Source organism: Penicillium cataractarum, assembly GCF_028827025.1.
Source record: "Penicillium cataractarum strain IBT 29864 chromosome Unknown utg000001l, whole genome shotgun sequence".
Classification (NCBI taxonomy): domain Eukaryota; kingdom Fungi; phylum Ascomycota; class Eurotiomycetes; order Eurotiales; family Aspergillaceae; genus Penicillium; species Penicillium cataractarum.
The window spans coordinates 2,979,070-2,995,147 of NW_026622737.1; the positions used below are offsets into that span (position 1 = coordinate 2,979,070).

Below are 16,078 nucleotides of genomic sequence, written 5' to 3' on the forward strand. Positions count from 1 at the left end.
GTCTTGGAGGTGTGTTGAGAAGCTGAAATGTGTGCGATTGATCTGTTAAGTTAGTATCTCCTGGTAGATAGTCAAAGGGAGGAGGCTGAGATGTGTGGCAGTGGAGACTATGTGTAAACCACGCCCTACACAGGCTCGAACAACAAGGTCATTGCTGTCGAGGTTCACTCAAGAACTTTAGTGTAGGCTCCTAGTTCGAAGATTGTTGGAAATCTCATAAGTTGTGGGCAGGGATGATTTAAGTAGGGTCCTTACCTGCTATGTTTGACTCTTCAAGCCGTCAGATGATGGTGGCCTAAAAGGGTGTGAGGCCGTTGGACATGTGAAAGCGTTGACATGTTGTGAAGGTGTTGATATGTTGTGAAGGTGTGGACGTGCCGTAGACGTGTGAGGCCATGTGGACGTGTCAGTGTGGATGTGTCGTGAAGACGCCCATGAAAAACAAATGGAAGGGCAGCATCCAGGAAGGTTGGGTCAACATGTTGACGCGCCAGGTTGACGGGAACAAGGGCCAGATAGATGGCAGGCCTTATTCAATGACAAGAGAAGGAGACATGTCAAGTGGAAGTCCAAGTAAGGTTGAGTGCCAGGTGGGCCAAGTGTGGAGGTAGGGGGGCCAAGACCTGGAGGAGGAGGGGGAGGAAGAAATCTTGGGAGGCCCTGGGTGGGGAGGAGATATTTATACCTCTAGGGTTTGGGGATAATCAACCCTAACGTTCTGATTCCCAAACGGGGTGTTTGCTAGTCGTTGATGGAAGCAGCGACTATCGTGCCTTCCTAAACGGGAGATGGGTTTGCCCTCACTGTCAGTGACCAGCATGTGACTGCATCCGGCCTCGGACAACACTCCAACGCCTTGCCAATGGGGAGATTGGGAATTACAGCAAATGGTACTAGGGGGTTCATGCAATTGGGACATTATAGGGCATACTCTTATCTCCTGAATCAAGGATGTTTCTAACGGCGGCCTATCTGGGATATGCAGAACTTAGGAATGATATCTTCACACTGGGACTAGCCGCCCCTTATACTCGTTACCGTGCATTTTGGAATGGAATAGTAGTGCCTTGATAACGATGTAAACATCGCAGCAACTATAGTATATTCTACCGACCCGCACAGCCCAGCCAAGCTGGACAGACTGTATCTCCTAATAGCTCATCCACTTGGTGTTGTCTTCATGGTATCATGCAGCCACTTACTCAAGGCTACTAGATTATAGATATCAAAGTCTACAGAATCATACAGTAACCGCAGTACAGCTGGATGCTCGACGGTTTCCCAGATCATCGGGCATATCTCAGTACAGGAACTTTGGGTTACAATACAGAGACTACATTCGTCTTGAACGAGAAATCACAACTCAAGAAGAAAGACCGGCACTGACCATAGAGCATCCCGGATATTTTGAATTACGCCCCTTAACTTCCTTGACTAGAAACCAAAGGACCAACCCCGGTCCAGAGATATACAATAAACACAGAGCATCACCTAGGATACCATTTAAGCCTCGGAAATCCCCAGGCAAAGTACATGATCAAAGAAATCTACCTCGATAACAGACCTTTCCCATCGAAAACCCTGTCAATTGGCACCCTGCAACTAAAGAATCATTAAGACACCCATGAAATCATCCCTCTACCGTCTGCCCATGTAGGAGCGGTAGAAATCATCGGCAGCATTGCCACCGCCCATACCAGGGCTGGAATAGCCGTAACCAAGGCGCGAGGAGATTGACTGTCCTGCCTTCTGGGCAGCCGCAACCTTGGCTTGGAGCTCTGAGGTTCCCTGGTCGATGACCTGCAGCTGGGAAAGATGCGAGTTGAGGATGCGGACGATTTGAGAGATCTATTGCAATCGTCAGCATGGTATATAACGCCATGGTTCAAAAAGAGACAACTTACAGGTTCGTCGGCCCGGTTTGTCTTGCTAATGGTTGCAGAGGCCCCGTTGACTTCCTCGATCATGCTGGTGAGATCCTTGCCCATCTCATCCAAACGCTCAGAGAGCTTCTCCGCCAGTTTGTATCTGCGTGTAGATATGGTTAGCTGGTCCGTTCGAGAGAACAATCCCATAGAAATCTAGCACTCACGTTTTCTCCCGCTCTTGATCAGGTCCCTGCTCGCCAGGGGTGACCTGCTTGGAAACCATCTCATCGACTTCGCGTTCGTATCGATCAAGCCATGAGCTCAGCTCTTCTTGCTGGCCCTCTACGGATGCCAATTGACGCTCAACCTCCTGGGTAGCGCGCTCAGCATCGACTGTGTTTCCATACAGCTTCTGAACCTTGGTACCATTCTCCACCAGCATACGGTCCCATTCAGCGACCTTCTCAGCTTGTTCACGGAAGTCCTTCTGGTATTTCGTAAGGTCCGTCGCCCATCGAGTGATGATCTCATCCATGGTCTTGTTCTTCAGACGAGACTGCGCTGGGGGAGCAGGGCCAGTGGTCGACTGGCCGAGAGCAGCCGCGCCAGTGCCGGCTGTAGTAGTAGTAGTAGTAGTAGTAGTAGCAGCAGCAGCAGTTGCACCCAGGGCTGGCGTGGCCGTCGAGGCAGTGGTAGTAGCGGGTTGGGTGGAAGGCTTATCACCTCCAAGCTTAGGGAATAGGCTGGGTGCAGCCGCAGGCGTAGTAGTAGCGGCAGGGGCAGTGGCCGTAGTTCCGGGTGTAGCAGCGGCAGCCGTAGATTTAGCACCGCCCAAGGTAGGGAATAGTGAGCCTCCAGCAGGCGCGGCTGCTGTAGACGACGGAGCGGCCGAGGATGTGGCTCCTCCCAGACTGGGGAAGAGGGACTTTTGTGGAGTAGCAGTGGATGCGGCCGTAGTGGACGGCGCTGCAGTGGGAGTTCCACCGAGGGAGAATGTGGGCTTAGGAGCGGCGCCGGTGGCAGCCGAAGGTCCACCGAGACTGAATGCAGACTTGGGAGCTGCATCGCCGCTAGCAGCGGGAGTTGCGCCGAGGGAGAACGCAGACTTGGGAGCTCCACCGGTGGCAGCGGGTGTTCCACCTAGAGAGAACGTAGGCTTGGGGGTTGTGTCTCCGCCAGTGGAGGGAGCTGTGGCTCCAAGTCCAAATAGTGGCTTGGAAGCAGGCGCCGCGGTGGCACTCGGAGTGCTGGACTCGGCTGGCTTAGCGACATTGCCAAACAAATTACCACCAGCCGGAGCCGGGGCAAAGCCCAGAGGCTTTGAGGCAGCGGGGGTAGCTCCGGCCCCGAAGAGGCCGCCGGATGACTGTGGTTGCGAAGTAGTGGGTGTGGTAGAGGAGATAGCGGTAGTAGACGACGGGGTAGTAGAAGCGCCGGCATTCAGTCCTCCAAACATCGGAGTTGTCTTGGATCCTGGCGGAGGACCAGCGGGGGTAGTTGAGGTGTTTCCGAACAAAGATGCGCCGGCTGGCGCTGGGGTAGCTGAGGAGGCACCACCGAACAGGCCACCTGAGGGCTTTGCAGCTCCGGTGCCGCCGAACAGTCCACTGGTAGCTGTCTGTCCGGGGGTGGTCGAGCCAGTCGTCTGCTTGGAGCCGAAAGAGAAGCCCGAAGATGCTCCAGGAGTCCCTGTAGTAGCACCGCCAGCGCTTCCAAAAATTGATGGACTCTGTGCACCCGAAGCAGCTGCACCAAACATCGAAGGAGAAGCGTTCCCACTGGTGGCAGAGGCTCCTACATTTCCGAAAAGACCACTACTGCCAGCACCTGATCCAGCGTTCGAGCTAGTCTGATTGTTGGAACCGAAGGTGTTACCAGCGGTACCGAAAAGATTGGTGCTGGGAGCTCCAGAGGAGCCTCCACCGCCGAAGTTGAATGACATTGTGATGTGTTGTTGCGATCAGAGCGAACCGGCAAGCTTGGGCTTGGGTGAAAAAGCAACAGAGGAAACGGGCCGTCGACCAGCGCAGGGAGGCAGGAAGGTCCTGCAAAAGAGGTCACAGGTCCAAGAAGTGCGATGCGATTCTCTCACTTAGAGGAATGAATTGGAACCCAAAGAGTGGGTGGTGACGGTGGGTTTGGAGCAGGACAGATGTAGGGCAATAATAAATCGGCAGGAGTTTGAAGCAGGTGAGTTACGCGCTTGTTGGTGCCTTACTTTATAGGCATCAAAATAGCCTCCATCCATGTGTGCCTGAGGCTTGCGTGTTCTGGACTCTAGTCGATCGCAGGGTACCAACGTCGTCACTCTCGCGCTACACACTACACACACTACTTGCTTCTTGCATGTTATTATCCCATTCTCCGTCTCCTCTTTGCCTTCGTCTCATGTTCCAGCCATAAATCCCGCCCTGCAATCATGTCGGATGCGCTGCCCGATTCCTCAACCCACCTTGAACCACCAAGTAAGACCATTGAGAGGGAGGACCCCGGAGCTGGTGACAATAGTATGTTATTTTCGCCAGAACTCCCCCTACGTCACTTTACTGGGAGGGAAGCTAACGCGGATTTTGATTTATAGCAGCTTCAGACAGCGACGAGGAACACTTTTCAGATGCCAGCGAAGGCCACTCGAATCTGCAAACAAAAAGCCCACAGTCTGGTCGTGCTTCCCCTGTCCCACGAACTCGAGTAGAGCGGGTCGACGACAGCGCCCAACACGGCGAAGTGCCCGGCACAGAAGCATACGAGAAACGGGGACAAGATGCAGTTCCCGACGAAATTGAAGTGGTCCCAGAAGGTTCACACAGCAGGGATCCTTCCCCAGCGGGGTCGCAGGACCGACCCTTCACCCCAGGCGGCTCGCCAATCCCGCGAACGGTGGTTGAAAAAGTAGATCTAGAATCGCCTAGCTATGGCGAGGTCCCTGGTACCGAAGCATATGAAAAGCGCCAGGCAGATGCCGCGCCTGATGTCGTGACCACGGCCCCCGCCGACTTGGACAGCGTTCTCCCACCACCAGCGGTAGATCGGGAATCCCCAGACTCCATAACGTCCAATGCCTCCAATCAATCCATTCCTGAGACGCGACTTTCTCGAGTGGACACTATACCTCCTGAAGATGAGCTGCCATCACGACCACGTGCTCATCAAAGATCGCCGAGCGATGCAATGCCCGATACGGTGGAAACCATAATTGATAGTCCTCCACCGGATCACGCTGGGGAAGACCAGACGTTTGAAGAGGCAAATGACGACGACGACTTTGGAGACGACTTTGACGAATTTGTGGAGGAGCAGGGTGGCATGGGTGATGATGAGTTTGGCGACTTTGACGACTTTGAGGATGGCTTTCAAGAACCCGAGGTTGTTGAGGACACCGCTGGCAGCACCATCCCTCAACAACCTCAAGTATCTATATCAGTCGTAAGTCGCGGAACTGACCCCATTTGGAGACTGGCCACTAACTGTACAACTCCATCAGCCTCCTCTCATCGACTTTGACAACTTCAAATCCACCTCCGAACTTCTCGCAGCCCTCCAAGGCACTCTCGACGACCTTCTCCCCGCTGCCCAAGACCTCAGCTCCCTCCCACCCGTCGAACCCATCCCCGACTCCTCAGCCATTTTCAGCACAGAGCGCAGTCTCTCCCTATGGTCACAGCTCGTAGCGCCGCCACCCCTCCAACCCCAAAATTGGGTCAAATCCCGCATCCGCCGACTCTTCCTCGTCTCCCTGGGTGTCCCCGTCGACCTAGACGAGATCCTACCAGCATCCAAACAGAAGAAACTCATTCTCCCCTCCATCGACCTCGACAACTCGGGAACCACCACCCCATCCCACAACCAAGCCCGCAAAGAGGGCGACGACACAGCCGCGACAGGGCAGGCCCCTACTCGCTCGAAAACTGCCCGTCGCGGCGCAGCCCCGCCCCCCGAATTAGATCTCTCTGCAGTCCGTCGGCTGTGCGCGACCACGGACGCCGCGCTCAGCGGTCTGACGGATACAGAGTTGGCACAGCACGTCTCCGAGTTGGAGAAGGTCACCTTGCGCGCCAGTGCGTTATTGGAGTACTGGTTGAAGCGCCGGCATGGCCTGGTTAGTGAGAAAGAGGCGTTCGAGGGGGTCATTGAGAACCTTGTCAGTCATGTTCGGCGAGTCAGGAAGTGAAGCATGTTTTTTGGGATGTTTCCTTTTTCTGATGAGCGGCATGATTTGAATATTTCCATATACCTATATCTCTGTATAATCTACCATAATGTTGAAGGTGGGAAAAGAACATCCACTGAATGAGCATGATCTGCGTTTGGGACGTTCAGTTCCCGTTTTGCTAGTCTACGACTATATAGAAATTCTCATATTGAGCGTTGCTCTTTCTGGACTGGAATATTCGCAATGTTTTTGATGGATGTAACAATTGTAATCTTTTGGATCTCAAGCAGTATGCCGAATATGAAGAGTCAAACAAGCCCGATCTCTAAGAGTCACGCCCGCTAACTCATCGAACGCCGATCAAATGGGAGAACGTCGTAGTAAGAAATCCGATTCTCATCAAGAAATCCAGCAAGTATTATATTCACACGCAATCTTTCCGTAGAAGAATAAGGAAACAGAAGATCGATAATCCGGAAATTCGACACAAGGAAAATAAGACATGAATTCAAATCAACGCCAGCAGAGTCCATACCAGTCATGACAATCTGCTTTTCGAAATGGGAACGGAGGGGGTATAAATCTTTGTGTAATGCACGCAATGGTAGCCAAAGGCCAACAAAAGAAGAAGAAAAAAACATGTTGGAAGATAAACAGAGAGGGAAAGGAAATATGGGAGCTGAGCACTGTTGACAGATGTCCAACTTTTCCCGCCCGGGGGAAGTGGATGCGATAAGATCGACGATTTGTGAGCATCACTAATCGATTTCGATGACCACGGGATCCTGGGCTGGGGCAGTGGGGGTGCTCTCATGTTTAGTGCGAGCATTCTGCTCCACTGCACCAGTCATACTATCCGCCTTGCGCTTGCCAGAGGAAGGAGGTTGAGAGAGTCGACTTCTAGTTGGGCTGGAGGGAGAAGCATCGTCGCTGACGGCTTTCACTGTCCACGACCCGTCGGCTCGGATTTGAATCGACTGGGCGGTATCTAGAACGCCCCGCTTGACGATCGCGTCGCGGACTTCAACGAAGAAATGATCCACGACCAGGAACTGCGGCCGAGCATCTGCCTTGCAGATGGGGCAAAACCAGTTGTCGATCATTGGGGAGGTGCCTGACTGGGACTTCCGGGTCGTTATGAAGGTGTCCAGGTCGAAACATTCGATATGGTTGCATTTGGAGGAACGAGCGGGAGTGTTGAAGATCTGTGCCATGAAGGGGTCGATGAGTGGGACGGTTAGGCTGTCAGTGACGACGGCCAGCTCGTCGTCATCGGTGTTGGGTTTCAGTCGTTTCTTGATGTTGGCACGGGTCTCGCTCGCCGGGACATGATGCGTCAAGGCGAGAACTTCGTTGTACTCAGAGATATCCATAGTTTCGACACCCGCCACGTAGTGGAAATTCTTACACTCGTTAGTGGCTAGAAGGAAATGAACGTTGACCTCGTTTTCGCCTTCGTGGAGGTGTCTGGTTATATCCAAAGGTAGGTCCTTTCCGTTGTGTACTTTCCGCCGTACGTACATTTCATTGTTATTAACAAAGATGTAGAGTACACTAGGCCAGGTAGTGTTTGCAGTTGGCCAGAATGTTTGCACCTCTTCCTTTTTTGAGTCAGGCAGGGCAGTAATGCGCAGACGGTACGTCCGACAACCTGGTTGGTATGTCCGAACCAATCGTTGACCTTGTCCTCTGTCAGCGTAGCGGGGGAAGCGCTGGTAGTCATCAGGCGATATCGAGAATTTCCAGCGATAACCGAAGACGTCCGGATCAATCTGTGTTGGGTCCAGCATGAAGCCATTGAGGTATTGGTACAGGGCAGTTTCTTCCAGACCATTCGGCGTCCGCCGTACTAATTGCTTGACCGGGTCGCGAAGGTCAGCCTGGTGCAGACCCAGTCGCATTGGGTTCGGTTGCACTGTTTGGGGCGCCCTGTAGCCTTCAGGCGGGAGCAGTGGCGACATAGCAGGCACACGAGGTCGGCTAGCCTGGGTTTGAGGAACCTGCACCGTTGGTGACGAAGCGGGGACGGGCCTTATTGACGGAGGCTGCCGCGCTCTTGAGTGACTAGTCCGGCTTGTAACCGTCGTCTCAATAGCATGGGATGCAGCAGAGAATTGAGTGGTCGTGTCGCCAGTAGACATGTGCCGTGTCGGCGGCTGCTGAGGTTGTTGTTGTTGTTGTTGCTGAACCACCTGACTAGGCCAGCCAAGTACAGAGGGCTGAGACGGCGAGGGCGACGGGTCGGCCTGAGAGGGAACAGTAGACACCGGTATGAGGACTTGAGGTGCCTGATTCGCAACGACCATGTAAACCGGTCCCCTCTGAGCATTTTGTCCCTGCCCTTGGGCTGGGTTAACTGGCTGTAGTAGTACTGGCTGTGCCTGATGGTCCTGAGCCTGTCCCTGCGCCAAATGTGCCATTCGAGACATTTGCCACACTTGCTGGGCCGAAATAGGATGACCGTGCTGGTCAATATACTGCGCATGCTGGAGATTCTGGGGGATTATTGACGAAATTGGGGATTGGATATGCAGCGAAGGATAAGCGGGATGATTCTGTCCATTCGCTTGTAATGCGGGACTCACGATGGCGGGTGAGTCGATCACGGGGGACGGAGCAGAATAACCAGCAGGCGCTGCGGGTCGAGGCTGGGGTGGGTGCTGACTCTGATGAACTGGCATCGGGGGTCTGGGAGGAGCTGCAGAGGGCCTCCCTCTCATCGGGATCCTTCGATAGTCTTCAATCAGGGCCAAATGGGCATCTGGACCCGCGTTCTTCGAAACAAGGAACAAGTCCTTTTTGAAGTGGCGCTGTAAAAGATCGATTCTTTTCGTATCGTAGACATGCCGACATATCGACATAAAGATCACACCCAATAGAACCGGTGACGTCACGCCATACTCCTGTCTCAGCTCTTTTACCAGTGGTGGATAGCAGCGTTCATATATTCTGCGATGGGTCTCGGTTTTTAAGAATGAAAACTGAGTCACAAGGCACGAGAGACAGCCTACTACCTGATCGAGAATCCCTTGGTACCATGGAGCGTTGATGAATTGCTCCAGGGGCAGCGGAAATACGCAGAATGCTTCCAGCAAGGATGGGGGCAGCTTCGAATTGTCCTCCAGTAGTTCTGCAAGTTTGGTTATACCAATTTGACAACGTTCATCGCGAAGGACCGGAAGTCTTGCGAGGAGCACATTAGCATCCCTGGACATCTCGCAAAAGATCTGATGCAGCACCAAGTAGAAGAGATCTTTATCATAGTCACTGCAGGCGTTCAGCAAGAGCAGAGCTCTGGGCCCACCAACGTCCAGCGAGGATTCTCTCGCCTCGGTCAGCAGGGAGTTCGCACATTCTCTCCAGAGGATCCACTCGTATGAGGACGGCTGGTTCAACGCTTTCTGTAATGGTGATCCTATTGCATGACTACCCGGCGTATCTACACGAGCATTGACTCCCATCGACGGGCTCTGGTTCGGGCCCATTGGATTCTGTACGGACTGGGCTTGAATGCCATTGGTGATCCCATGTAGCGGACGTGAGCCAGGATCGGCGGGGTGCGGCACAGTAGCACTCGACGGTACAATCTCAGATGGCTCTGATGCTGCCGACACGCTCGGTCTCGGAGTTGGATTCTGTACTGAAGGAGGGGATGGTTGATTCGAGGCCGGTTGGCGGGGACTCGCGCTTTCGTCGCGTCGCGGCTGAGGGTTCACCGTTGCCACCGCCGGCGGCTTGTCAGACGCTGGTGGAACCGCCAGGGCAGCGACGGAAGGATCATTCGAAGGGATCGTGGGAGGTGGAGAGAGAATCGGGCTCGGATGAGAGCCAGGGCTTGGGACGGGCGAGGGAAGAGGGTTCTTCGGCGGGTCGGGTTTGCTGGTAGTCGGGGGATGGGCCTGTAACGACGAGGCGGACTCGGACTGTTGTAGATTTGCACCTGGTGTCACGGGTGACATCAAGGCTAGCTCTGCAGGTCCAGGGTGATGGATCCCTCGGGATACCTTGGACGGAGCAGCTACCGGAGGGGAATTTGGAGATTTCGGATGAGACATAGCGGCCAGTCTCGCCTCGCGTGGGTGGGAGGCCCCCGCCGAAGCCATCCAATCCCTCCGCACTCCACCCAGGAACAAGCTCGCGGTGGAGTTAGACTCTTCAAGGTGATCGGCAGGACGTCGTGATCGCTGGATCCTGGGGGAGACCATGGTGAGTGAAAGGTCATCCTTAGGGCTTAGGGATGAAAAGTGGTTTTGATTCTTAAGAAGAGTGTTTGCTCTGGACGAATGAACAAAGAACAGAACAAAAGGCCCAATCATTATGGATCTCCCTGTTGGCTAACTGTTTTAACAAGGAAAGGTCTGGTTTCCCCACACTTGGTTAGTGCTATTTAGCTATATATTAATAGAGAGGTCTAAATGTACTACTTGTTACTGTTTTGCTTTGTCTTATATTTTCGTCGTGATGTTTAGGGGCATTGGGGAATGATAAGGTCTAATGATGTTCAGCTAAGCAGTAGAACCCCGACAAACCTTGTAAGGAAATCACAAAAATAGTCAAGATGAGATGACTTATGATGGATTTAGAGACAATAAAACTAATGTCCAGAGCGACAGAATTGGTAAAGAGGGTCTCCCTATCTCCATAGATAGCTGGTGAGTTAAAGCGTCGCTCTGGGAGTAGTGACTGGTTGTTCAGAAGATGACGGGAAGCACCAGAAAATATTGGCCACGGATGCTTCGTATATCGTGAGGGATACCTATTTCTATGTACCCTCGACTAATGCAGCGAGATGCTTGGATCGACCGCGCAGGTCGAACTCACAGGACTACTTCAAACTGTAAGTTTGACTTTACTTGGCGGAATCGAGAAATGAAGTTGTGCAATGAGAATCATAATTCCAAGTCCAGTATATCTCTCGACAGGTATAGATTATGACAATCAAGATGATAATCGGAATCATCTTATCAATACGATCAATCACAGTCGGGGCTCCGGACTCGTCGATAGATCAATTGGATCATCAGTGCTTTCCAGGGACACGGATTGTACGGAGTAAACAGAATGTCCAGTCCTACCTACTGCCTAATAATAGTACTTTATGAATATCTACTATAGCAGTTACTACACTGATGATGTTGGGCTGCAAGGATGACCACATTCCTCTGGATGCATCGACTGTAACCGGAGAACGGTCGATCTATCCAGTTCTATGGACCAGTCAATATTCGCTAGTAGCTACTAACCATCAGCCATCGATTATTGACTACCAATCTTCTTCTCCTACGTCTTCCTTCTCCTTCAAGACCAATCTTAAGAGTCGGCTCTTCTCCATTGCCCCCTCAGCCAACTGCCGTGCAACCCACTCAGCCGCTCGCCTTTACAATCCACCTTGCCCACCGGCCCTGGGCATATACTGCTGGTCTAACAGGACTACTACAGTACGACAGTCCAATAACTGTCTGTGCTGAAGGAGTACCTACAGTACCTACTCTACTATCTACAGTAGTAGAGTACAAACTGCGGGTCCCATCAACCGTGGAATTGTGGATTGACCAGCGTCCAGAACCCTCGGAAACCCTTGACGGCCGCACACGTCACTCGGGCCCCGTTTGGGTCATTCGAATCGTCCGGTCGAAATAACCATTTGGTGGCTCTTCTGGTTCTTTGGGTTCTCGTTTTTTTTTTTCATGGTCGCTTCGCTAGCACACGCCTCTTTTTTTTTCTCGCTTGCCTCCCCTGGTGACGATATCGCCTCTGGTGGGTTTTGTGGTGGAACCACCACACAACTCGGCTTTTGACGACTTTACTCTAGTCCTCGTTCGAACTTTCGTTCCTCTCAACGGTCTCAACATCCCGTCTCATTCTTCAGATCCCAAGAATCTGCGCCAGGATCCATCCGTCCGTCCCACTGGATTGGTAGATCGAACCTGCCACGCCTTGGAGATCCCCGCCTTCAACCCGCTCAACGGCCGTTTCATCTGTGCTCGCACTTGAACCCTGCGCGCGCGCTTCGAGAGCGAAGCTTCCGGTCCACTTTTGAGGTTAGTCTATCCTCCCGAACCCCGCGAGCTAATGACCTAAAGCCCTGACCGTGTGCTCTCGCCTTTCACGCGCTAGATTCCTGCCCTTCTACATTCCCTCCCCTTTTGCCCGAGTTCACATATCTCAACCACCACAAGATTCCCCGGCCCCCCGTTGGCTATTGCTTGTTTGTATTCTTCTCCCCCCGAAAGGGCTACGGGCCCCCCATGTCCTGCGCTTGACTTATCCATCCCGAATCATTCGCTTTTCGGCCTCGGCTCCTATCCGTGAACTTCGGACGGAAACGAGATCTTGCGATCAATCCTCGACAAAATGGCCGCCAATGCGCAGGCGACCCCGGCGCCGCCTTTGAATGTCCAGCGCGGCAATTATCTCTGGGTTCTTCGTAAGTACTACCCAGCGACTATCAATCTGCGCGCGCCTTATCCTTTGCGCACCCCCCTCTGCCCGATCGCCTCTCCCAGATCAATGCGCCTAACGGATTCACAGATGAGCACACCCCGCGCGGAGATGATGAGTTGCGAATGAAGCGCGGCGATGTGATTTTGTTAGAGGAGATGGATGAAGAATTTCAGGATGGTTGGTGGCTGGGTGAACACCCCGGAACCGGCCAAAAGGGCCTCTTTCCAGCAGGTATGCGCCTCCAATGCCAACACATGGGCTTCTAGAACAGCAAAGAACTAGGGAGGTAAAAGCAAGCCACCACTAACATCCTAATGTAGGTTTTACCAGAAAGGCGCATGCCCACGAGGTTCCTACGAGCTATAGACTCCCCAGCTCGCTAGAGCACATCCAGACCGACCCCGCACCTCAAGGGGTAATTGCATCCGAAAATACCGAATCCCCCACACAAATGGAACCATCAACTCCTATCGAGACATCTTTCAATTCTATTGGAAGCGAGCAGACAACTCCACAGGCGTCGCGACATGCCAGCACCTCGGAGGTGCTGGGTTCTCCCCAGCAACAACGCTCCGCTTCGTCTCCGCTTCCACGCCCTAGCCTGGCTGCGAACATTCAAGATGCGTTCCGTCGGTCCATTGATAGCCATGCGAATGGCGAGGATAGTCCGGTGATGAATGAGACGTTGAGTGTCATCGATGAGCATATTACGGACATGAACACTCCTCGTCATAGTGTGTCAACGCAAGAGGCAAAGACAATCAACGACTCGGCAAGTGAATACAGCAGTCATCTGAGCCATCGTATTTCCTACATCAATGGCAACGAGACGGATGAAGAAGAGAATACGCACCCGACAGTAGAGGAGGTCCGCCGATGGAATCCCTCCGAGACGGCCAAACATCTGCGTGAACTCGGAGTAGATCCCAGCCATTGCGATATCTTTGAGAGGGAGGAAATCACCGGCGATGTTCTTCTTGAGATGGATCAGGATACCATTTTCATGAAACACTTTGATCTTGGCGTCATGGGTAAGCGACTGAAGACTTGGCACAAGATTAAGGCATTCCAAGAGGAAGTGAAGGGCATCAAGCCACAAATACAACCTACGAGGGGCTCAATCTCTAGCTATGCGGGTCCTTCGGTGCCTGAGGAGCGGTCACTATCTCGCGCGGGCCATACTGGTCCATTCCTCCCGCGGATCCCAACGGTTTCTGAAAGGACTGGCTCGGCGTATGTGCCTCGGATTTCTACCGTCCCCGGGCAGCAGCACATTCCCGGACAGCACCCAAGGCTGGCCAGCAACGGCAGTTCTCCGATGACCCCGATGACACCCCAATTCGGCAATGACTCTCCAAGAAGAGTCTCCGCGGCTTCGATCCGTGACTACAATCGACGCCACTCTTCGATTGACGCCACCAATCGCGGTATGCCTGATTTTGGTATGAATGGCAGCCATCAGAAAAAGCCCTCCTTCGATAGGGGGTGGACTCTCAACGGCGGCCCTCAACCGTTGCCAGCCCGCCCAGGAACGTCCATCGGTACTACCACAGCTTATCGTGGACCACAAATCACCGGATCGGAACCCAATACACCAGAGCAGTACGAGGATCTCGAACGAGGGTACTTTTCTGGAACAGAAGTGGAATCCCGCCGATCTCGACGCCTTCTGCAAAAGCGCACATCCACTGGTGGTAGCATTAGCCACTCTCGAAAGTCGAGCTACGCAGAAGACCCTTATCGAGTCAGAAGTGCCGGTCAGCGCCAATCTCGCATTGGTAGTATCGATTCTATTCGCGACGCGGCCGCGCACGTCTCGCCTGCAGCCCAGGCCTACCACGGAACGCCACCCAAGAGTCGATTCAGGAGCATGAGTACGCGAGCCTCGAACTCGCAATCTTCTAATACTGAAGGCAAGACTGGATTCTTCTCAAGCTTCGGACCTTTGATTAGAAACAAGAACGAATCCAGGGGTGAGAACAAGAGCGAGGTGAAGGATGTCAAGGCAGACAGCAAAGCAGAGGCTAATGTTCGCTCCTCGACCATGCCCTTCCAGCTGCCAAAGTTCCGCCGGGCGGTTGGCCTGCGCACCATCTCTGATGTCGCTGGCAAAGGTGGTAGCGACAATTCCGCTCCTGTTTCGCCTCGCGACTACGACCCTATGACTGGTCGCACTGGTTCAACCACTCCATCTGCTACGTCCAAGAGCTCGGAACGCCATAGTACTGATGAGTCTGGCAAGGCCGCAGACGGCCCCGGGTTTGTCGTTCGACCACGGACTGTCAAGTCGAAGAAGGACACCAGCGCCTACACTCGTGGCTTGGAGAAGAAGTCGCCCAGAGAGCAGATGGACGGCTGTGACTACAGTGGCTGGATGAAGAAACGGTCGTCCAATCTGATGACCACATGGAAGCCCCGGTTGTTCGTCCTACGTGGCCGCCGCCTGTCATATTACTACTCTGAAGATGACACGGAAGAGAGAGGCCTGATCGATATTACCGCTCATCGTGTGCTGCGGGCTGACAATGACCCTATCATCGCCTTGCACGCGACAGTCACTGGTGCTACAGCATTGCCGGCCAACGCGAGTTCTACCGAGAATGCGGGAGGCATGAAGGTTACGAGTCCCGCTGTCATCGCTTCGCTTACGGCCAAGGACAACAGTGGGCCATTCTTCTTCAAGCTGGTACCTCCAAAGTCGAACAACTCGCGTACTGTGCAGTTCACCAAGCCGACCACCCACTACTTCCAGGTCGACAGTGTCCAGGAAGGTCGTCTATGGATGGCCGCTCTCATGAAAGCGACTATCGAGCGTGACTTGTCTGGAAAGGTGGAAACTAGCAACAAGCAAAAGACCATCAGTCTTAAACAAGCTCGCCTGATGCAAGCACGTCCACCGGCGCTGATGAACCTTCCCACCGGCTCGGAGCAGCCGAGTCAATTGCTCGAGGAAGATGAAGAGGACAAAGGGCTTCGAATTGAGGGTCTGAACCTGGCCAAATCGCCCTCGTCGGACGGCAACTCCTACACCGAAACGGGGAACGAGGCACCGGAGAACGAACCCGAGGGCGCTCATGGTCCACAGTCAAATCCACTCGGTGAGATCGAGGTTGGAAACTCGCCTCTCCTCCCTGAATCGCTGGCCAAAACTGAATCGAAGTAAATCCTCTCTTGCCGAAGATCCTTGCTCTATTTCCGGCACGGGGTACCTAGCCCATCTCAACCAGTTGCTATCTACTGTTGCCATCCACCCCCGATTTCCCTGAACCTCCCACTTTTTATGTTCCATTCTCTCTGTTCACTATATTAACCCCTTATCTTTCTTATTCTTTTTCCTTTTGCTATCTTCCCACTACACCTCCCCTTTACACCCCCCTTACCCGTTTGGCGTTTGATGTGATATACCCCCTCGATCTCCGACTCGACTTTCCGTTCCATTCTTTGTTGGCCACGGCTAACTTTTTCCTTCTCTTTTTTTCCCTTTTCTTTCTTCAACGACGTGGATGCCGTGGATATGAAGGGGTTGATGCGGACAGTCTTGTCTGTATGATGATCTTGGTTTGAATGATTTTGGCTTATGTGGAGGATGATTGATATGGTGGAATGATTTGTG

The 16,078-nt window shown here is 53.1% G+C and overlaps 4 protein-coding genes across 4 annotated transcripts; 2 read left to right on the top strand and 2 right to left on the bottom strand.

Annotated features, from left to right (window-relative positions):
* Window positions 1-1,638: 1,638 nt before the first annotated feature.
* On the bottom strand, window positions 1,639-3,810 carry N7496_001027 (putative nucleoporin Nsp1; the record flags this gene model as incomplete). Its single annotated transcript, XM_056693958.1, has 3 exons — window positions 1,639-1,848; window positions 1,905-2,028; window positions 2,093-3,810. The coding sequence occupies 3 exons, from the start codon at window positions 3,808-3,810 to the stop codon at window positions 1,639-1,641; spliced, it is 2,052 nt and encodes a 683-aa protein (XP_056560687.1).
* A 477-nt stretch (window positions 3,811-4,287) lies between these two features.
* Window positions 4,288-6,039, top strand: N7496_001028 (DUF5102 domain-containing protein; the record flags this gene model as incomplete). Its single annotated transcript, XM_056693959.1, has 3 exons — window positions 4,288-4,333; window positions 4,450-5,294; window positions 5,353-6,039. The coding sequence occupies 3 exons, from the start codon at window positions 4,288-4,290 to the stop codon at window positions 6,037-6,039; spliced, it is 1,578 nt and encodes a 525-aa protein (XP_056560688.1).
* A 740-nt stretch (window positions 6,040-6,779) lies between these two features.
* Window positions 6,780-10,226, bottom strand: N7496_001029 (MIZ zinc finger domain protein; the record flags this gene model as incomplete). Its single annotated transcript, XM_056693960.1, has 1 exon — window positions 6,780-10,226. The coding sequence occupies one exon, from the start codon at window positions 10,224-10,226 to the stop codon at window positions 6,780-6,782; it is 3,447 nt and encodes a 1,148-aa protein (XP_056560689.1).
* Window positions 10,227-12,375: 2,149 nt separating this feature from the next.
* Window positions 12,376-15,628, top strand: N7496_001030 (putative polarized growth protein (Boi2); the record flags this gene model as incomplete). The annotated part of the gene is made up of 3 exons (XM_056693961.1): window positions 12,376-12,448; window positions 12,553-12,696; window positions 12,786-15,628. The coding sequence occupies 3 exons, from the start codon at window positions 12,376-12,378 to the stop codon at window positions 15,626-15,628; spliced, it is 3,060 nt and encodes a 1,019-aa protein (XP_056560690.1).
* Window positions 15,629-16,078: the final 450 nt, after the last annotated feature.